This window comes from Quercus robur, chromosome 6, assembly GCF_932294415.1.
Source record: "Quercus robur chromosome 6, dhQueRobu3.1, whole genome shotgun sequence".
Taxonomy (NCBI): domain Eukaryota; kingdom Viridiplantae; phylum Streptophyta; class Magnoliopsida; order Fagales; family Fagaceae; genus Quercus; species Quercus robur.
This window is the reverse complement of record NC_065539.1, coordinates 21,914,301-21,938,376: the sequence shown is the minus strand read 5'-3', so window position 1 is coordinate 21,938,376 and position 24,076 is coordinate 21,914,301. Positions and strand designations below refer to the sequence as shown.

Here is a 24,076-nt window from a genome sequence, read left to right as displayed (position 1 = left end):
GTCCACAAGTGGACGAGTTCATCCCATAGTGATGCCTTGAAATTATTAAGTCCACAAGTGGACGAGTTCATTATTAAGTCCACAAGTGGACGAGTTCATCCCTTAGGGATGCCTTGAAATTATTAAGTCCACAAGCAGACGAGTTCATTATTAGGTCCATAAGTGGACGAATTCATCCCATGGGGATGCCTTGAAATTATGAAATCCACAAGTGGATGAGTTCATCCCATAGGGATGCCTTGAAATTGTTTAGTCCACAAGTGGATGAGTTCCTCATTAAATCCCTAAATGGATGGGCTTATTATTAAAGTCCTAAGAGGACGGGTTAAATGTTAAATCCACTAGTGGACAAGCTCAGCCTATGGGAGGCTTTGAAAACATTAAGTCCTCAAAAGGGATGATTACATTCAAGTAGACGGATACATCCAAGTAAACGGATGCATCCTAACACGTATGTAAAGGCATATGGATAAACACAATAGGAAACAAGGCTAAAAGCGACGAATGTAATAAAATATTAAATAAAGCCCATAAAAAAGGGAAAACGTTTGCAACAAATCCCAAAAACAAAGGCATTTAATATTGTTTGGAAATAAGAGTGGATACATAAAAAACTAAGAATTAAAGATAAGCATTCGAGGCGTCCTGGGTAGCAAGGTTCTGGGTGTTTTGAGTAGAGGAGTTCGGGGCGTTCTGGGCAGCGAAGTTCTGGGCATCATGAGCAAGAGGGTCGACACAATAGATGAGACCAAGGGAGTGACAGGCTTCTCAAGGGCAGGTTGAGCAAGGACCACACCGTCGTCTTTCGGATCCTGCTCTGTATGAGTGGAGTCGTCGGTCTCCTCGCTGACAATGTCGCCAAATGCAGGAGTCGTCGACATCGAGTCGTCCATGGTAACCTTAGATAAGTCAAGGTTTAGATAGACAGACCCAACCTACTTCAGGTAGTCTTCAAACCCGTCACCATAGTACACTACACATGCATCGATAAAAGGCTGGGAAGCCTTGAACTCTGCTATGGCATCAGCCTTGGCCGTCTCTACCTGCCCACAAATAGCCATTAGCTCTGCCTCCAAATTCACCTTGGCCTCTTACACCATCTCTTGGAGAATGGATTCTTGCTTCAGTTTTTCAATAACAGCCGTCAGCTCCTTGTTAAGTGTGCAAACAGCCTCCTTGTACTGATCCATCTCATTGTTTTGGATATCTTGACGCTTACGAAGTCGACAGATCACTCCCTCTCTGACGACGCACCTATCCTAGAGTGCCTTCATGTGCATCAATGCCTAGAAACAAAAACAACCATCATCAAGAGAAGAAAATATGAAATAGAACAAAGTATGAGAAAAACATACCCTGGCTAAGTCGAAGAGACTCGATGCACCTAGGTCTTCCGTCAACTGCTCAACACAAAGGTCGAAGTCCGTCTCCTTGATAATTGACTCAACCATCTCAACGGCATGTTCCTTATGTGTGAGAAGACGACATATAGTTCCCTGCGTGACGGGACCAGCCGATGTCATTAGACCTTTACCAGCTCCATGGCTAGGTTTGGGAGGCGATGACAGCTTTGGCTGTTTGTCAACAGTAAGAACGCTCGGTCCTTTCTTAAGCGGACAGTCATCCTTCCCGTCGCTCTTCCCCTTGGATGTTCCCTTGTCGACACCCTTAGGAGCTGACAAGGAGGTCCCCTCCTTCTCCTTCTCCTTCTGCTTGCGCGCCACGGCTGACACCCTTACCAAGGCTCTTTGCCTCACTGCCTCCATTTCTACTAAGGGTAAGAGACAGACGTTAGATAAGCAAATGAAAATAAGAACAACGGGAAGAAAGAAGCAAAGGAACAGGAACTTACGCCGTCGGGAGTATGTGTTTAGTTTACGAGCTGCAAGCGTCAACACAGGACCACCACCATAGGCGTGCAGTGTATCAAGGGTGATTAGGTCCCTGCACTTCCTTTCGTCAAAGGGTATCTCAAGTACCCAACAGATGAAAGCCTCCTGCTCGTCGGTTATACATGGAAGCTGAAAAAGAGAAAAAGCAGTCGACGTTAAACACTTAGACAAATAAATAATGAAAAAGTGAAAGGACGGACGGTACTAGACCTGAATCCTTGACAATACCCCAAGTATTGTCAAAACCTTGAGGCATCGTCACCCACTCTTCCTGATGGCATACCCAATTCGTCCCTTAAACAAAAAAGTATCTACCCTTCCAATTTCTATTGGAGCCGGGCATGTCCGACACCAGCCTAAGTGTCTTCTTCCTCGCTGCAAAATGATATATCCCCTGAGATGAGGAGATATGTTGGGGTCTGTAGCACCAAAAGAACTCGTCCAGAGTAAGCTGACAGTTCCCCTCACTAAGACGACTCTAAAGGATTTCAGCCCCTATGAATATACTCCAAGCATTTAGGGCAATTTGGCTGACGGATAGACTAAGGAAAATGGCCAACTGACGGTGCAATGCCATCAAAGGCAATCTCAATCTTGCCGCAAACATGGCGTCATACATGCCGACATCTGCGGCCTTCCTAGAGTAGCACTTTTCATACTTCCCAGGCAGATGGATTGGAATGTTGCCAGGGATTTGGTAACGATCCCTTAAGTTATTAAAAATTTTGGTCGTCATCGTCAGCTTAAAATCATTGACGGTTCATATCGTAGGAAGGATAAAAGGACAAGTATAACCATCCCTTAGGCTTCCTGAACTTCCTTCCATAGAAGCACTCCCGCCGCTCTCACCCTTATCCTCGTCATCCTCTCCCTCACAACCCTTCTCGTTCTCCTTATCCTCTCCTCCCTTTCCTTCTTCCTCTCCGTCATAACTTTCCTCTTCGTCATCAGGAGAATGGGCAGATGGTTCCCTCTCTGACAACCAGGATATGCTCTCTTTGGGCCCATGACCTGACGGGTAGACTTCATCGTAGCCCGCTCCCTCACAGACTAATGACGACTACTCACTTGTCGCTTCTCTATCACTTGACATCTATTCACCTACAAGCGATGGAGACATTCTAAGAACCTATTTGACAAGTCTCTCAATAAAAGTGATGACCAACTAGGAAAACGAAAATAAAAAAGGAATGAAAAGAGAAGAGAACTTACAAGAATAGTAGACGATTCCGTAAAGGTGACGGGATCGGTAAGTTAACGGCAACAAAGTTAATGAAATTACAGCTCTCTCTCTTAAGATTAGCAAAGTTGAAATAAGGGAAAATGAGAAGAGGTGGTGAACTATATATAAGGCAAAAGAGCACGACAAATGAAGCGATGCCTTTGTTTAGAAATGAGGCCAATTAGCCTATGCCACTTGTCCTAGCATTAAATGAAATCTGCTCAAAGAAGCCATTAATGAGCACCCCTTTTTCCAACGAATAAATAACAAAAGGAAAGTTACATTCCACGACCCGTCAGTTAAGGCTGACGGAGCCATGGAGTAAGGGGCAGCTGACAAGAGTGTTTTTAGGAAGAAATAAAAGAAGCTAACGAATTCATTAAGCCCGTCAGCTTCATATGCGTGTGAAGTAGTGCGGAATTGACAACGCCATAAGTTGATGACATCACCTCAATACCCGACAGTATCTACATAAGATGATGAGGATTCCCAAGCCGACGAGAAGAGAGAAGCTGACGGGAGTAAAAGAAGCCAACGAGAATAAAGAGCATGATGAGTCCAGCATGGCCTTACTTGACCCCCACGGATATCTATACAAGGAAATATCTTACACCTCACAATTAACCCTAATCAAGGGAATCCCTATAAGGAAAGGATCCCGCCAATTTCGTGCACTTATGAGGATGTTCCCTACAAGGAAAAACCCTCTTCACCAAGAAACGAATGCCAGCTCTACGCCATTATAAGAACTCCAAAACTCTCACAAACCAAGATACGCATAATTTACCCTAACTCTAGTACTCTAAAGTTGTGAAAGTTTTCTAACTTAACATTCAGAGGGTATTTGGCGGATATCACACCGGTACTCTCTGCAAGGTTTTCTTTGTTTCTATTTCGCAGGTTCTGTCTAGAGCACATGAGGACTGTATGACTCACTGACGATTTTTGGCATCGTCACACCCTTATGTTCAAGGGATTTTTTTTCATTTTGGATCTTATTTTCTCGTGTTTTCATTTTATCCATCTTAAAATTCTCTTTTCAACTATACTCATTTTATGAATGTTTTGCTTCTTGACATCCCAACATTCGATATTGTAGAGAATAATTGGTCTTATATATAGTAGTCTTATAAAATTTTCCTTTCAACTTAATAGAAATTCTATGATCACATGATACTATTGATGTGCTTTTCCACTTCATCTATCCTACTCTTTTTCTATATTTCACATCATCTTCAATCTCTCCATCTTTATATATGAATTATTGATCATAGATATCAACAGTGTTTACTCTTTATTATCTCTTGGAGTTTCATATAGAAACACGATCATAATAAATCACTAGTGAGTTGCCCAAAAAAAAGGAGAGAAAAAAAAAACAAAACAAAACAAAGAAGCCTAATGCGAGATTCTAGGAGGCTGTTTGGTTTGTCCTTTCAAAACACAGTGTTCAGTGTTTAAACACTGAACACTAGTGTCCAAAATTTGAAAAAATATGTTTGGTGACAGAGGTCAAAACAAGGTTGTTTGGAAATGGTTGCTCAAAAACCCATGTTTGAAATACATTTTTGGAACGTGCTCGGCTGTGATTTTAAACACTGAACTGATGTTTCGGATGGCACAACGATAATAAAATTGAACTCACTTTTGGACTGTGCCCGGACCCACTAATCAGCTTTTTTTTAATCTTTGTCTCCTCTCCTCTCTACTCTCATCTCTTCAGTCTTCACGCCCCAAACACAAATATACAAAGAAGATCACAGTCCGAACTCACCCACCTCCATAACTCTCACCCACCTCTATTACTTCTCTGACCCAGCGGCATTCCACCTCACCCCTCATGGATCCGGCGCCATTAATCCTAATAGTAGCTTCATAAACGCGTCAAAATCCCACACACACATCATCACCAATAACCCCTATCAATCACAGTAATCCCTCTCTCCCAATTAATTCCTCACCAACGAAGCTCTGTTGCTAAGGAAAAGGCAAACTCACACAGTCCGAAGGGGTCGGTCAGGTAAAGGTTTTTAATTTTGTTAATTACTTGTTTTAGCTTTCTTTCACATCCCAATCAAGTTCAGATCATTTCACATTAATTCATGTTAGGGCTTCTTTTAATCCCATATATTCTTTCAGATGGAAGCCTCACTCCCATCCTCATCCACCTCTCTCGTGCATTACAGAGCATCTGCTTCCTCCTCTCACCGTGTTCCCTTAATGATACGTCTGTGTAATATAGTGAATCATGGTTCTAAGTTCTGTTTTAATTTTGTACCTTAGCTCATTGAAAAAATCTCTTCATTTTGTGGCTTGCTAATGTGTGCTTGTTCTGTGTTATGGTTTGAGATTTAATGTTTTCGTTGAAGTAGAAAGGGAGTATGTATAAACGCCCGTGTGAGAGAGAGACTTCAACTATTATATAGGGTTCCCATCCCCTACAAATGTCTCCAAACATTTTAAAATCCAGTACATGAAAAAAACTTATACAATACACTGTAGGTCTATTTAGTTGCCAAAAAGTGGAAGGAGGGGAAAGAAAGTTTGGATTCCTAAAACTACCATTTTAATCCCAGATAGCTACAAGATCCCTCAGGAAATAAATGAAGTATAATTCAAATGTGGGTAATCACAAATTGTGAAAAAAAACCTGAATATACATAAAATTTTATAAGAACTTATTAAATGGCAGAAAGGATTCTTCATTTTCCTTCCACAGACCCACTCTTTTCTTTTACTATTACTTATTTGAATTCTTCGTCTTATTATTGACAAGCAAGGTTTTAAAGTTATTATCAAATTTTTCTTTTTTTGAAATTATAAGTTGATGAAAAAATGAATGTGGTAATTCACAGCTAAGATTTCTGTTGGCCTGCTTGAACTTGGTGTTACTAATGCTATTAACCTCTTTGGAGGCTCTTGTTGTTTTGAGTGTGGCCTTTTGGCCTGACTGTGTGTTGAGTCTCTTGTTGTTTTGAGTCTGGCCTTTTGGCCAGACTGTGTGTTGTTGTTGATGGTAGTTCCAACTTCTTATAAGTTTCTTGATTATTAAAAAAAGAAGTGATTATTACTAAATAAATAATCTAATAAATCATTTTGAATTATTATTTTTTAAATTTTATATTTAAAAGTTAACATATTAAACAGGGCCCTTTTTTTTTTCTTGCTAGTGCAGGTTTGAGAGTTGTCTTATACTGAATTGCTAATGTTTCTGTCCTATCTTCAGTTTGCATTGAAAACAGAATGTAGACCACTTTCTTCTTAATTTTTTTTAATCAAATTTTTCTTTTTTTGAAATAATAAGTTGATGAAAAAATGAATGTGGAAATTCACAGCTAAGATTTCTGTTGGCTTGCTTGAACTTGGTGTTACTAATGCTATTAACCTCTTTGGAGGCTCTTGTTATTTTGAGTGTGGCCTTTTGGCCTGACTGTGTGTTGAGTCTCTTGTTGTTTTGAGTCTGGCCTTTTGGCCAGACTGTGTGTTGTTGTTGATGGTAGTTCCAACTTCTTATAAGTTTCTTGATTATTAAAAAAAGAAGTGATTATTACTAAATAAATAATCTAATAAATCATTTTGAATTATTATTTTTTATATTTTATATTTAAAAGTTAACATATTAAACAGGGCCCTTTTTTTTTTCTTGCTAGTGCAGGTTTGAGAGTTGTCTTATACTGAATTGCTAATGTTTCTGTCCTATCTTCAGTTTGCATTGAAAACAGAATGTAGACCACTTTCTTCTTAATTTTTTTTAATCAAATTTTTCTTTTTTTGAAATAATAAGTTGATGAAAAAATGAATGTGGAAATTCACAGCTAAGATTTCTGTTGGCTTGCTTGAACTTGGTGTTACTAATGCTATTAACCTCTTTGGAGGCTCTTGTTATTTTGAGTGTGGCCTTTTGGCCTGACTGTGTGTTGAGTCTCTTGTTGTTTTGAGTCTGGCCTTTTGGCCAGACTGTGTGTTGTTGTTGATGGTAGTTCCAACTTCTTATAAGTTTCTTGATTATTAAAAAAAGAAGTGATTATTACTAAATAAATAATCTAATAAATCATTTTGAATTATTATTTTTTATATTTTATATTTAAAAGTTAACATATTAAACAGGGCCCTTTTTTTTTTCTTGCTAGTGCAGGTTTGAGAGTTGTCTTATACTGAATTGCTAATGTTTCTGTCCTATCTTCAGTTTGCATTGAAAACAGAATGTAGACCACTTTCTTCTTAATTTTTTTAATCAATTCTTATATGGTAGATTGCCATAGTTTTAAACCATAGGTTGATGTTTATATTAGCAAGTACTAACAATGGACCTTGATAACTCATTTTTATTTGTAAGCTTTATTAGGCTTTGATCATCTTCAATTACAACTTCTCAGATTTACATACAATCTCTGAAACATACTTATGGTCTCTTCATATATATATACGTGTTATCTAAGGTTAAGTTTAATTTCGAACATTACTTAATAGTTCTTTGAAGCTTCACTTCTCTATGCCAAATGAAAAATAGTATTGTGCATTCCTTGAAAAGATTCAAAGTAGTATAATTGCTTCTTTATTTCATGAACAAAAAAGGCTTCAGCTTTGGTTGATTCTGGGGCAACATAGCAGTACAACCATCCACTAAAAAGTTAAATATCATTAGTTTTATGAGAACAAAAGTTTGATACATTAAATGACATTAACCTTTCAACATATATTCAACTATAAATTTATAATATGCTCCTATGCCTTGATAAATATACAATGCCACTGCAAGTTGAGCTCAAACTGATGTGTATACAATGTGTATCTTTGTATTTTTCCTTTATATGGGGTGAATTTTCTCTTATATGCCTGCTGCTTGGGTCTTTTAGTGAGTAGGAAGTTAAAGTTTTTTAATCCATATCATAGAAGACCATTTTACGAGTCTATGTAAGTATACCAACATTTATTTAGATGGATGATGCCGAGGATAAGAAGTGGCCTGAAGCAGTCAAGAAACATTTCATTGATATCTTGTTAGAAGAGGACGCTAAAGGGAATATGCCCCAAGGCCAGTTCAAGTCTGGAACTTGGACAGCAGTTGTAAATGAGTTTAACAAGCATGCGTCTAAAAGTTACAGCAAGACACAACTTATAGAAAAATATCAATGACTGAAACAGAGGCACCGCACATTCTCCCAGTTCATCGCACGTACAGGAATGGGATGGGACCCCATTTCAAATACGGTGACGGCCAGTGAGGAAGCTTGGGCTGCTACATTTGCGGTAAGTCCTTTAACATACTCCAAACAAAATTTATTACAATTACCTATATGCATAGTTTATGGTTGTAATTTAACATGATGCTGAAATCTACCTTGTGTTCATACTAGCATGGCTCATCTTTTAAACACTGAATGTATTCACAACTAAAAAAGATAGTGATAACGCAAAAACAAACTTTCATACATATGGACCAGCACTATGTTGTAAGTGTATATAGCAATGTTAAAGCATGTGTTTTCTCTCACTTTTTTAACGTACAAATATATTATAGTACAGTTTTGGTAAAAAATAAAAATAAATTATTCCTACACGGAAAATTTTCATCACGGCATCCTTGAAATGTAAAGGAGAGGCAAAAGTGGAAAACCTACCTACACTTGACTTTTTTTCCTTTTTTTTATTATTTAATTTCTATTTTTAAAAGTTAAAAGTGGTCTTGACTTGCTGCTGTTAGATGGTCAATATCTGTGATTAGTTTTGATGCATGAATTAAGATACGTCGATGGTTATAACTTATAAAATAGGTAAAGATACCATAATCATTGTGATTTTAGCCTAACAAAGCCAAATAAACTATGCAATATTTTGAAAATGAAGTGTCTAATATGGTTTGAACATCTTGTTTTGAAGTGTACATAATGTTTGCTTATGCAAAAACAGAAGATAAGTCATAAGCTTCCCTTAAAGGAAGAAGAAGGAGAAAGATAAGTCATGGGCTTAATATCATACGCTGTATCTTTCACAAATAAAAGGAAGTCTTCAATGAAAAATAATAATAATAAAAGGATAAGTCATAGGCTCAATATTCTTCGCTGCGTCCTTCCAAAAACAAAGGACAAATTATAGGCTTCAAAGGATATAATTTGCTAATTGATCATGAGCTAAGAGAGAAAATCAGTATTTGATAAGTGTGTGTTTAGTTGGTTTTATATTCAATTTATTGTCTTGTTTCATTTTTTTTTTTTTTTTGGGTGTTGATTTTCATAGTTACAATTCAGTGGGGGGAACCTAGATAATGAAATGAGTAAATGATTAATATAATATAGTGAAGTCAAAATTCATTGTATTAAACTTTTGCATTAAATAGTATTTGTATATATTATATTTACCATCCGATAGGACGGAGACACCTTTCGTGCAAACAATGAGCAATGAGCTGCAATGCAAGATCTCTTGTTTGACTTATTAGGTAGAGTGTGTAAAGGAATCTCAATCTTTAAAGACTTTTTTTATATAAAAAAAAAAATTGTATTTGTTTGGCAACCACTTAAATATCTTTGTTTACCTTTCCCTGCATATCAAAAATATGAGGTTTATTGGGTTATGAGTGTATTAATAAATAGTGGCTTTAAATAGTTTTTTTGTAGCATTTTCTCATGATGATACTTTTAGGAATGGAATAAAATCTGACTTATATATGGGGTTTAATGTGGGTTTCATGGTTAGAGTGACATTATTGTGAGTTTGGAGTTATCTATCACTGCTTGTTTTGGGAAAGTGGGACCAATGGGATTGTTTGACAAGTCTGTCCATTTATGGTTTGCAACATTATTTTGGTATGCATTGTACTGTAGCCCCTGGTCATTTGCCTTTTCTAGATGCCAGGTTCAGCAAAGGGACAGTAACTTCCAAGTTTTGTCCAATTCCTTTTGGCATTTTGAATGGTCTCCAGCTTTTACTTATTCTTCCTCTGGTCTGTTCTTTTTGGTCCGAGTCTTTGAGGTATAAACATGTACTGCATCACAGGTCTATAGAGTCCTTGACTTATATTCTTTTATTTATATTATTCATCTGCGTAAATTACTCAATGTCTACAATTTCTTAAAAAACCTTTTTGGCTTTTTGAAATTTGGAATAAAGAGTATTGTTATACGGTTATTATAATTGCCCATCTACTTTGTATTGGGTTTTATATCAATAAAACATCTAACCCAATATATATGGTTGTTAATAGGTCAATCATAAATTCAAGGAGTTCAAGAAAAAGGGGATGAGACACTATGACTTGTTGGGCACGCTTTTCAATTCAAACACAGCCACGAGTTTCCTCCAAATTTCATATACCCAACCAGCTCCCAATAGTGATGAAGAGAGAGAACTTGATGCAACCTTCCTATCTGAGGGGGTACATGCCAATGTCAGCACCGATGGTGTGGATGACGTGGAGGAGCTGCCCTCACCAAGTGAAGCCCAAAGCCGGAGGCAAGCTGAAAAGCGGCCAGCTGAACCGTCTCATTCAAGCGGAAAAAGGAAGAAAGGGCACTCCCTTGAATCCATGACTGAGGCAACATGGGGTTTTACTGACATGAGGAACCGTCGGGGGAAAAAGTCCACCAACACTGGAGACTCTGCTGTGGGGGCTAACCCTGAGTCAATTACAGCAGTTGTAACTCTTCTAAACCAGCACACCGATGTGGATCATGTCACATATTGCAAGGTCGTGCAGGAGCTTCATAACCCCAAGAGTAGAGCTGCTTTTTTTGCTATGACGGTTGATAGAAGAAGGGCCTGGATTGAGTTTATTGGGGGTGGATTACAGTAGTGGTGGTTGTGGTTCACAGCCTAGGAAGTTAACTGATGATGTGCACCGTGTAGATAGCCTAGGAAGTTAATTAGTACTCTTAGTTTGCTTTAATGTGAATAGGCAAAGCCTGTATTATGTTAATATTTTGAACAATGTTTGCATTATGCCTTCCTTTATTATGTTAACTTCCTTGGGACATCTATGGTATTTATGTAAGAAATATGTTTTGTGGTTGTCGTGTCTTCTATGAATTTCTAACTTTGGTGACATATATATATATATATATATTTAAAAAGTAAGCTGATGCACTCAATTTTGCAAATTTCTTTTTTGTGTCACATATCTGCTTCATACATTGTCAGCTATTCCAAGAATGTAGTATTTTATTGAGCATACAAGTGACATTGGCTGGAAGGAGTATTTGGCTCATCCTTTCTCTTTTGTTAGTTATTTGTAGTTTTGCTGGAATTAGTTTGAAAGCAGCACATGAATTGTCTGCAAAATTTGTATACAACACTGCCTAAAAGGTGCAAATTCTTTGAAATCCGCAGGTATCAGAGAGCCAAGCCTGTTATAATTGATCCAGGTCTATATAGCTTGCATAAATCAGGTGTATTTTGGATCTCAAAGCAAAGGAGTGTACCATCTGCATATAGGCTATTTACAGGTGAGGATTTTTGTTTATTGCCTCTCATTACTAAATCTTCATGCCTCCACAACCAGCTTTAGCTTTCAGGTATTCTTTTTTATAAATCTTTGTTTCATTCTTTGTTAATTACATTGTTAAATCTCTAATGTTGTCTGATTTACTTAAGTTATTTTTAAGAACTGGTGCTTAAATTTGAGGTTTTGATAATTGTTGGTCTTAGTAGTAGGAATTTGAGGTTTTAATTATTGCTAAAAGAAATTGAGGGGGAAAAAAAAGAGTTTGACTCATTTGACCATAATATACGATTTACTTTTCTATTTTTAGAAATTTATATATGAATGATGAAAGGATCTGCATTTCTAATCGGCTCTGCTAGTCTAATTTGATTTTTCCGGCCTTTCGTCTTGAGTACATACTTTGTTCATATGCATAATGCGTATTGATTGGTTTGCCAAAAAAAAAAATGACATTTTTTAGAACCTATCCTTGTGGCTCAATGGCATTGACTAGTTCTCTCCATGGGGAGAATCTGGATTTGAATCTCCCATATCCACTTGTTGTAAGAAGAAAAAAAAAGGCGTTTGAGTGTGTCTGGTGTGTATCATGTTATAAGAAGTATTCATCTACAAGGTCAAGGCTAATGGTCCATAGATTACTTAGCACACACGTGTTTTACTAAATGTAATAAGAAAATATCAAACTAAATGTATAGCAAAGAATGTAGTGATTTGCTATTTGTAATTCATGATCTATACCTTGCTTTTCAATGCGATAAAAATGTAAGCATTTCTTTAAATCCCTGCTTGCTGAATTCTATCTTTGATTCACTAAAATTGTGCTTAGCCTAGTGATTATGCCAAAAACAAGCTTATATTTATTAGATCTTCTTTGTTTTTTTGGGGGCTAATTACTTTACAGACAATCCAATTGGCAAGAACATGTTTTGAAGTACTATTAACAAGTTTTTGTGCTTGGATATGCATTTACGTATCACAGGAATTAGTCAGGTTCTGGGAATGGATAAAAAGCATTGCTTGTTGAAAAAATATAATTATTTGATGTCATTTTGCAATTAAATGGAAGCTTACAATTGATTTTGTCAACAATATATATTTTTTGGGTAGATGGATCAGTTAGAATCTTATTTAACATAGCAAAAACAGTGATTCAAGAGCAGTAGGCTTGAGATTCAGCAGAACACATACTGCAGAGCCAGAACTACCAAACAATAAACACAACACGACAATGTTTGAGAAAACCATAAAGCCACAACAGACTTAACCCATCTAGCAACAGCTACTTTAGGCAAGTAAAACTCAACGAAGTAATTTCAATGGTAGATTCAAATTAAAAACTCGTAACAACCTGCCAATTAGGATTTATTGTGAAAATGTTGTAGACGTAATTCTCTTTATGTAAATATCTATCATTATTAACCACACACAAAAAAAAAAAAAAAAAAAAAAAAGGAAATCTTATTTCAATTTATTTGTGTTATGTACATGTGAAGGAGTCTTTAAGAGCAAGATGAACTTGGTTAGATCTTATCAATTTAAAATACAGAGTAAGTAGACATAGAGGCACATGGCAAAGTACAAGTGAAATTGCGCATGCACCTGCACATGTGTGAACAAAATGTACCTAATAAGCAATTAATATTTGCTTGTTGCTTTGCATGATCATGATCATGAGGTGGGGCTGAAGAAGGTACGACTGATAGTCAAGAAGAGCCATAGGGGACCGTCAATAGTAGTGCAGCAGCAGCAAGCAAAGCATTAGATCTTATATTTATTATCATCATATTTTCTCTCCCATTAAGATTTACAGTTCAATAATCAAACACACACTTATATGCAGAAATATATTTCTGTATGCATATATATTTCTGCATATATATATATATGCAGAAATATACATACAAAAATATGCAGAAATATGAGTATATATATGTAGAAATATGAGTATATACTGACTTATATATGCAGAAATATATACTGACTTATATATGCATATAGCTTATATATATATACTTACTTACTCAGAATTATAAGTACTATTATGCAAGTGATGAATATAACTCACGTATATATACATACAGCCATATATACTCATTTATATATATACTAAATTATATATATACATACAGCAATATAGATATATATACATATAGCGATATAAATAAATATATATATATATATATGTACTTCTTTATAGTGGCTGATGTGAACTTAATGGCTGCCCACAGGTGTGATTCAGTTATGGCCGACACCGATTCAGATCGTGATTCAGGCATGGTTGAGTCCGATTCAGATGAGTACAATAGTGAGGTGGAGCTCGAGATTGCCACAGCCTACGTACAGTTGTGTATAGAGTACATGCAAAAGTACTACATGAAGCGACCTATGTGCACTAGTATCCTGAGTGGGAGGTCATATGTGATTGAAGTACTAGAAGGAAATCCCCAAGTGTGTTATGACATATTCCGCATGGACAAGACCATTTTTAGACACTTGTGTAATGAGTTGAAGCGGCTGCACCTATTAGAGGAGGACACTGGTTGGGTTTCAGTTGAGGAGTCAGTTGGGACAGTGCTATTTATCGTCGGACACAACGCTGACTACCGGGTAACTGCCAACCACTTCCAACATTCTCTCAAGACCATTCAAAGGCTTTGGGATGTATCATCATCCGGCCCAACGTTGATGCAGCTCAGCTCCCTCAATCACTTCGAGGGAATGAGAAATATTATCCATGGTTTGAGGTATGCTTTGATTTTTCTTTTTTTAGTTCTTAGCTAAATTATCCTTGTGATGAAATTCAATTGTGAAAGATCTATAATAGAGAATAGAAAGAAAACAATATGAAGTATGAAAGAATTTTGAAGTATTTCTAGTTTTTATAATTTGAGGTTGATTGGCAAATATTAAATAAAGTAGACAAGTTAACATATCAAAGTTGATGTAGACAACCTTGAATACGCAAACCATTGAAAAAATTCCAATGTCAAATGCAAGTACTACGTCCAACCGTGACTATTGGTTTCTATGAATTGTTCAAAATGTTCCAATATCTCTAGCTACGTACCTAGGTAGTTGGACAGAATTGTTCAACCTGTAATAATTGGATACATACATTTTTGTACTAGCAAACTTCACTTTGGTGAACTTCATATTGTTCACACTATATTGCACATAAGTTTAATTTATTAATTACAGCTACCTATTTTTTTAACAGAAATGTGTGGGGGCTATCGATGGGATGCACATAAGTGCTTCTGCCCCATCCGGTAGGACCACCGCATTTAGAGATAGACGGAGTGATATCACCCAAAACGTGATGTGTGCATGCAACTTTGACATGCGGTTTTCGTATGTGCATTCGGGATGGGAAGGGAGTGCAAATGATTCACGAGTCATGCAGGACGCACTTGGACATGTCGAGTATGAGTTCCCTTGGCCGCCTAGAGGTAAAAAAAAAAATTAGCACATTTGGTTTTGGATTTGGTCATTGTTGCATCTGACTTCGCATTTCCAAAGTATTTGTAGCATAGTACAGATGTGAAAAACTATTCAAAATGGGATTATGGAGCAGTAGGATGAAATTCTTGTCTATGATAATTCTCAAAAAGGGTGTGAATTTTTGTGGGTTGTGTGGTTTATATGTCATACTTTTTTTAATCTCATGTCACATATTTTATTCATGAATGTCTTTTTATGGGTTTGTTTAAATTTAGATATTTACCTTAGTTCACTTATAAATCCAAACTGAGGTCAATGAGTTTGTAACTACTTTATATTTTGTCCTTTCTGTAAAAAAAAAAAAAAAAAAAAAAAAAAAATACCTTGTATACACTACACTTGATTGGTAGCTAGGTAATTTGATTATAACTGAACTAATTAACTCAATATATGAACTGTGTGATTCACATTTAGCACTCTATATCATGGATAAAAGGCCATGTAAAAGTTTGTCATCTCACTAGGAAAATTTGCTTTCATGGAGTAGTAAGTTAAAGTTAGTTACTGCATGGTCAGTCATTGTTTAAGCTAACATCAAAGAACTTTAGTGCAAGCTTCGTTTTATACATGTATAGATACACTTTGGTAGTAAGGAACTAGCAAAAATAGTTGTGTTGGGTAACATTAATTGGCAATGGTTATCACTCGTATTGTAGGATCGTACTACCTCGTTGACTCGGGGTACGCAATAGGCAGTGCATTCCTCCCCCCACACAAGTCCACACGCTACCATGCCCAAGAGTTTCGGGATGTGAACCGGTAGCCTAGTACCCCACAAGAGTTGTTCAATTATAACCATTCCTCATTGCGGATGGTGATTGAACGATGCTTTGGCGTCTTGAAGGCGAGGTTCCCGATCTTGACTGGAATGCACTCCTTCTCTATCTCTAGACAACGGCTGGTTGTGACTGCTTGCTGTGCACTGCACAACTTTATCCGCATGTATAACCGGGCGGATGAAATGTTCCATGTGTGGGAAGGATCATTTGTGCGTAACAGCAACGCAAACCTAGCAGGAGCTACACGCGTAGGCAATGGGGGCACTAAAGAAGCTTTTAATTCTCGGGCACAACGAGCAAAGTCAAAGTATCGTGATGCGATAACTGCTGCTATGTGGGCAGATTACACAGGCAACCATGATTGAGCTTTTTGGGAATAGATTGTAAATGTGGATGACATGGAACTTTGTATAAGTCTAGATGAAGATTACTGTGTTTTGTTTTTTTATAGGTTTGTATAACGGGGTAGTGGGCCTCTTTATTTTGGAGTGCAAGGGCTCTTACTGTTGTTTATGGTGAACTTAATGGCTGCCCATGAAGCTAGATGATATCGTTGTGATCCATTGTAAACAAGACTTTTTCATTGACAGGTCTGATCCTAGATAATGTCCTTGGTGCTTTCTTGTATCTGGCCCTGGTCAATTTGGTTTGATTTGGTGATAAGTTCTTGTTTTCAAAAGGGAAATGCTATCGCTTTTTTCTATGTACTTATTTATTATGTAGTTGAGCTGTAACTTATACAAGGATTGTAATTTTCAGCATGACTCATTGTGAGGGTTTCAGACTTTTTATAATGCTTGCCCCTTTTTTTGTCTTGGTGTCTTGTTTTTATTGGTATTTTTATATGTAAAATTATTTTATTAAAAATTTTAGAATATGTTGATTTAAAAATTACACTATGATTCGTAGAACCATGCCACCAACCTTTAGATTATAAGAGTAGTCAATTTTTCGCTTATTAAAAAAGTGTGGTCAATTGTAAAAAAATTTAATACCTTTTTTTTATATAACTTTAACAGTTTACATGAGACATGAATTTATTGATATGTTGAGAAATAACATCCGATTAATACATAGTTTGGCTTGCAAGTTAGGAACAAAAAAAAAAAAAATGTGATCTAATAATAAAATTTCAAAATATTAATCTAATAAAAAAATGTGGAGAGGTGTATCACAAAAAGTTTTTATTAAGGCTCCATTCGATTCACATATTTGAGTAACAATGTTGGATTTTATATGTGCATGTTTAACTTATAGTTAAACACTAATTGTATATGCAAGTGATGAATATATTTAAAAGCAGTCTCATATACCAAATCTTGTTCGTTCGTACTCAACAAATTCTATCAAAAGGATATCGTTAACAACCTTTGGTGGCATATTTGAATAAGTCTTAAAAATAAAAAAGATGCCTACTATTATCATCCAACATGGATAAGGTACAAATAAACACCCAAGTTAAGCGTAAGTGGATATAGAGGCAATATCCTGACAATGAACGGCCTATATTCAAATTTATATACTTATTATCATCAATAATAACTTTGTCAAATAATTACTATCATCAATATTCTAAAATTGTAACTTATGATTCTCCTATCTTCCAATAAATTATCACTACTATAAAAGTACCATTAAGCCAATAACATACTATTGTAAGAGTCAAGAGTCAGCCCCATACATATTGTATACACTAGCAAAATAGATGACTCAAGATTGTCTAAAAATAGATGACTCAAGATTGTCTAAAAATATTACACAGCGCATCAAGTTCAAAAGGAGTTAGTAGTACATAATAAGATAATATGGTTACATAGTAGGAATGAACACATCATCATAACAGTTTGGTTTAAACCATCATCATAGTTAGCAGTAGTGCAAGCGCGGTGCAAAACAAACACCAAGCAATGAACCTAATCTTCACCATTTTTTTTGTCTGATCTAAGGGGTGGACCTTGTCATGTATGACCCTCAATTCCTCTCGTAATACACATAGCTCTTCTTGTAGTTGCTGGAAATCCTCCGCATATGACAATGGCGCCTTCAAGGGAATATACCATTGAAAAAACCGACATACATCCTTTGGGCAACATTGGAAAAGCCTGTACCGGTTCTCATTTCGCTTATCCGAAATCTTCACACTTACTTTCAAGCCACGGAAACAGTTGCAATTTCGGAACCGAAGGCCATCATCAATATCGTCATGCATTGTGTCCGACATCTGCAAGAAGAAGCCACAAACCTACTCACTTACACATTACAAAACATAATCAACACTACTAAACAACCATTTGAACATGCTATCGATTCGTGCAACAAAAACTATAGTAACATATCCAAGCAGACCAATTGAGGAATCCATGTTGTTACTACTGATTAGCCCGATTTTTTTTTTTTTACTTAATAAAGATTGTAGCTAAGACCTAATTGAACCAATTCTACATTTTAGCACCTTTTATATATATATATATATATATATATAGATATAGCTCACAGGAAGGTTATTCAAAGAGAATATTGATATGGATATAATTACATAGCTCAACTTGCAATAATCTAATCAACAGTGAACTAATCAAGTCCATAAAATTATGCCTCCTATAATTCAGGAATGATCTTTGACTTCAACTTCAAGGAAAAGTTTAATACTACACACTTTCGTACACATTTTGTTAATTTGTTACAATTGTTCTACGTGCCAAACTGTAAGTAACAAAAATAAATCATGTGCCAAACTGTAAGTAACAATTGTTCTAAAGGAAAATTTTAACAAAGTCCCTAGAGAAAGGGCTGAAACAAAACAGTGGCCAACCAGGTTAGCATGAAGACAAAAGAATTAGGCGAAAAAAGCCTCCTTAGAGAAAGGGATTGTTGGTCCAGGAGATTAGGCAACCAAGTAAGTGGCTAAAGGGAAGACAAAATTTATTAAAGTTCCAAGAAAGAAGAGTAATCAAACTTTAGTATGGATCCAGGCAAACTCAGAGTAACATGAGCAAACTAGAGTATCAGCTAAGAACTCAACCAATTTATTGTAAAGTCCCAAAGCATCAAACAATTTTGTACCTCCTTCACATGAGATTTCCTTTATTATACACACCTGACTCGGGAATGTGGGGGCAACTAAGAATTAAGATGGATATAATTACATTGCTGAACTTGCAATAATCCAATCAGCAATGAGCTAGCCACACTCCATAAATTATGCTTCGATAGTTAGAAGCCTTTACTTGCCATTTACCATGACATCACAATTCAAGGAAAAAGCTCTCCATCAATAACCTCTTGATATGTTCTTAAAAGGAGGCAATCGATAAACAAGGTATGCATAAGAAATCTCCTAAAAAAGTATTGCTCTAATACTTTGGCAAAGAGAAGCTATTATGGCTACAAACTTTCAAAATTTTTTCTAGAAAACCACTGTTCACCACAGAACCAAAACAGAGAAAACCGACAGTACTCAAACCTCACAAAACCTTTGTTTTGCTCACTATAATTGAAGAACACATTATATCCATCATATCCAAATTGAATTCAACAAAATTCAGTCAAACCTGTCACAAATTCATGAGTAATTAAACTAAACCCAATCAACTAAAACTAACAGTAAAAATTCACAAATGAAACTAATAATCAGCTACGGAGAATTTCATATTAGCTTAAAAATCACACTCAAAAGACCCTCAAATTTCAAACAGCAAGCAAGTAACATTGGAGTTTGGTAGCTGTGAAGCCCTAGGAAAAACCACAAGAAATTATTAATATAAGGAGTTCAAAAGATTTGTTAGCATTTTTTTTTTTGTTTAATCTTCCGACGCTTTCTCGGCAACCAAACAGAGTGTTAAGAAAAATGAAAAATCGAATGGGTTGTAAATCAAAAATTGTTTCAACAGCAAAAGATTTCGAGAAAACCCTTCTACATTTCGAGAATGTATGGCGTGTATGTTTGGATTGTAAATCAAATATTGTCTCAACAGCAAACAAAGAACAGGAAAATTGGTTTTCCCGATTAGTGAGGAAAAAAAAGAAAAAAAAAATAAAAAACAAAAAAGTGAGAAATCTGAGTGAAGAAGGAAATGTTCACTCTTTAGACAAAAACCCATTGACAAGCAAGGTGAAAGTGAGATTCGAACCTGGATCTTGGAGTGATGGGTCGGCGGCAACAAAAGCTCGATCTCGGGCTGGATCTTGGAGTGCTGACGGTGGAGATGAGATCCGACGAACGTGAAGCCCAGCCATGGATGTTCTGAGGCATCGATGGAGATGAGGAGTGCAGGGGTTTGGTTTTCTGCTGAGGGAATAGAAGGGATAGTGGAAAGAGATAGCAATGAATGGAGTATTCTCTCTCCTGATTTAAAAATGGTTATTTCGTACAATGCTCAGCTTTTTTTACAAAATTAAACACACGTACCAAACACATTTTTTATGTTATTTGAACACTGAAACACATTATTTAAACCATGATACCAAACACATTTTTTTGTTTTATAAACACTAAAAACACGTATTTCAACAACACTTTTTAAACCATAGTTTTCATATCTTTTTAAACAACAATTTTTGAAAACTATGACCAAACAGGCTCTAGAATACAAAGTTTCATATACAATAATAATAATAATAATAATAAATGTCAATTAATAATTATCATATCAAATTTCATGGATAATAATATCAAGTAAAACTTTCTAGTGTATTAAACAGGTTATTTGGCTAATGATGTAATATTGACAAAAAAAATTGTACTGAATATAGCTCTCTCTCTCTCTCTCTCTCTCTCTCTCTCTCTCTCTCTCTCTCTCTCTCTATATATATATATATATATATGTCAAGAAAGATGACTTAGAAAAACTAAAATTGTGCAAGTAGATGTGATTTTAGTTGTACTTATTTTTCACCTTATGATATTGTGAAGTTTATTTTATTTTATTTTTATTTTTATTTTTATTTTTTTTTAATTTTTATTAACACAAAAACCCTTTTATTTTGGGGGAAAAAAAGATGCATTAATAACCAAAAATGTTATAGCATTATTTTATAGGAGAAATTGTTCACTTCCTTTCATAAGGTCTCATTTGTGGGTGAATAAGGCTCCATTTTCCATGATGAGGAGAAAAATTACCCTCATCTTAAAATAGTAAAGCTAGCTTCGTCCATCAAGTTGGCCTCATCCATCAAGCCAACTTCATCCTTCAAGCCAGCTTTGTCATTCGAACAAATGACTACGGCATGCACTAAATGAATCCTCCATTAATGACACCAGACAGGCGAAAGCGTAACCGAAGGACCAATGGGTAGAAGACCATTGATGATGATAAACGCCTCTGCATTCAATGCTATTAAGATTGTCATTGATCAAAGAAGACGTTACACATTTATTACGCTGATTAATGATAAAGAGTAACAGACGAAGCAACGGTAACGAATGAGCTGTACATACCAGACATGAATTCTGTAACGTATTAGTCGTTGAGCATAAATGTAGGAATTCATTGCCCATTGACACAGCAAACAACTATAAAGGGAGAAAGCACCAAAAACCTATGGTACACTTAATTACACACAAAAAACTCTACGAAATCACTCTTTGCTCATTTTCTCTCTAGAATCTTTCTCCCTTACTAACTTAAGCATCGGAGGTGGTTTGGCTGAAGACACACCAGCACATTACTCTTCCACCTAGTTCATTTTGCAGGTTTTTTATCTACGGAGACGATCCCATTCACAGCATCGTTCATCCGCTACAACGAGGAGCTCAACTGTTGATTTTTTGCATTATCAATTTGGCGCTGTCTGTGGGAACCGACAAGCCATTCAAGCTATCTTTTCCAGTGACAAAAGAGATCCTTGCAATACGAGATGGATGTTGACTCTGCACGACAAATCCAGGCTCTCCTGGCCAATGTGGAAGAGCTGACTCGCCAGAATGAAGAGCTGTGAAAGACAATGAAGTCCCAAAATGCAGAATGTCGATGAACAAGTGGAAACCAAAATGATGAAGAATCAAACTCCTAAGCCAACAAGCGAGACAAGACCGCTGGAGAAGATTCCTCCAGGATGGAGAATGAGCTTCACAATATAAGAAAGGAGATGGACGAATTAAGAAATGCCATAAAGGACAAAGACGAGGAGAATTTGGATGGGATGATTCGAAGGATGGACTCACCATTCACTACTGAAGTACTGAACCATCCCCTCCCACAACTAGAATCATATGACGGTTCCAAGGATCCCTTGGATCACATTGAATCATTCAAGGCACTAATACTATTGCAGATGATCCTAGATAAGGTGATGTGCAGGGCATTCCCAATGACACTAAAATGAGTAGTCAGAGTATAGTTTAGCAAGATACCCCCAGGAACTATTACAACTTTTGAACAGCAAGGGTTTTGTTCATCATTTCATTGGGGGCAAAGATAAAAGAAGCCGACTAGTCATCTTCTCAACATTCAACAAGCAGAAGGAGAATCTCTACGACAGTACGTGGCACGCTTCAACAAAGAATTGCTGCAGGTAGACGAAGTTGAAGATCAAGTCATCTTGATGACCTTCAAAGCAAGACTTCTGCCAGGAGATTTCTTCTTCTCAATCACCAAGAGTCCACCAAAAATAGTCGCGAAACTACTCCAAAAAGCTCAAAAATATATGAATGCAGAAGGTGCAATAGTCGCGAAGGAAGAGAGACGAAAGGAACTTATGAAGTTGCACTCACCCACGAGGCATGGAGTATAAAAAGAACTTTTCCTTTGAAATCCCATTTTTAGCATTAAGCAGGTTTGCATTTTTGTACTCTTGCTAGAATTTCTATCATTCACAAATAAGGCAAAAAAATAAGTTTACTAAAAAAAAATATATACATACATTCATACATACATATATATATATATATATATAAATATATAAATATATATGTATATATACATATATCTTTCATGATGTATTCCTTCTTCATCTCCTCCCTTCACTATCATCCACGATTGAAGAAGGAAAACCTAAAGACGAACAAGCGTGGGTATAATTCATGCAGCGCAACAACGTCATGACTAATAATGTCATGACGAAAACCTAAAGACACACAAGCGTGGGTATAACTCATGCAGCGCAAAATTGTCATGACTAATAATGTCATGACGAAAACCTAAAGACACATAAGCATGGGGGTAACTCACGCAGCGCAACATCGTCATAGGCATCAAAGTTGTTAATACATAACTATCAAAGTTGACTAAATCAAAATTTGTTTAAACACAACTATTATAATCGTCATTCAAACATGAATGAACAAAAAATGGTTAACCTAAAGATGCTCCAATAACGTGACTTTAAGTCATGCATATAGCGTAATATCGTCATTTAAACATGACTCAATACAAAGCTATTCAAACACAGCTAAACATAAAAAGTTGTTCAAACACAATTAACATTGTCATTCAAACATGACTCAATAAAAAAGCTGTTCAAACACAGCTAAACATTAAAAGTTGTTCAAACACAACAAACATCTTCATTCAAACATGACTCAATAAAAAAGTTGTTCAAACACAGCTAAACATTAAAAGTTGTTCAAACACAACTAACATCATCATTTAAACATGACTTAATTAAAAGCTATTCAAACACAGCTAAACATAAAAGGTTTTTCAAACACAACTAACATCGTCATTTAAACATGACTCAATAAAAAAAATAAAAATAAAAACTGTTCAAACACAAACAAAACATGAGAAAGTTGTTCAAACACAACTAATACCATCATAACTCAGTTGTTCAAGCGCAACTGAATGCAAAGAACTCATTACCATCGTCATAACTAATAATGTCATGACGAAAACCTAAAGACGCATAAGCGTGGGAGTAACTCACGCAGCGCAACATCATCATGGCTAATAATGACATGATGAAAACCTAAGGTCAAGTTTTACTAACTTTACTCTACTGATCAGGTCAATTGAACGAGTGTTAATGCAAATAAAGAACCCATGTTGGTTCTAGTGAAAGGCCTAGGTGTAAGTAGGTATTGCAAGTTTCATCAATATCATGAATATCGCACCGACAAATGCAGGACATTTAAAAAGGCAGATGGAGACCTCGATTCGTAAAAAAAAAAAAGAGTTGCAAGAGTTTGTACGAAAGACAAATTCACACAGACAACACCAAGACTCCCACAAGTGAAGTAAGAATTTCTACCATTCATAAATAAGGTGAGAAAAGAAGATTGCTTAAAGCAAAAAAAAAAAAAATA

General features: G+C 36.0%; 1 protein-coding gene across 1 annotated transcript; it reads left to right on the top strand.

Moving 5' to 3' along the window:
• The first annotated feature begins 8,052 nt into the window (after positions 1-8,052).
• On the top strand, positions 8,053-10,906 carry LOC126689983 (uncharacterized protein At2g29880-like). Its single transcript, XM_050385132.1, has 3 exons — positions 8,053-8,181; positions 8,260-8,364; positions 10,319-10,906. The coding sequence occupies exons 1-3, from the start codon at positions 8,053-8,055 to the stop codon at positions 10,904-10,906; spliced, it is 822 nt and encodes a 273-aa protein (XP_050241089.1).
• The last annotated feature ends 13,170 nt before the right edge of the window (positions 10,907-24,076 follow it).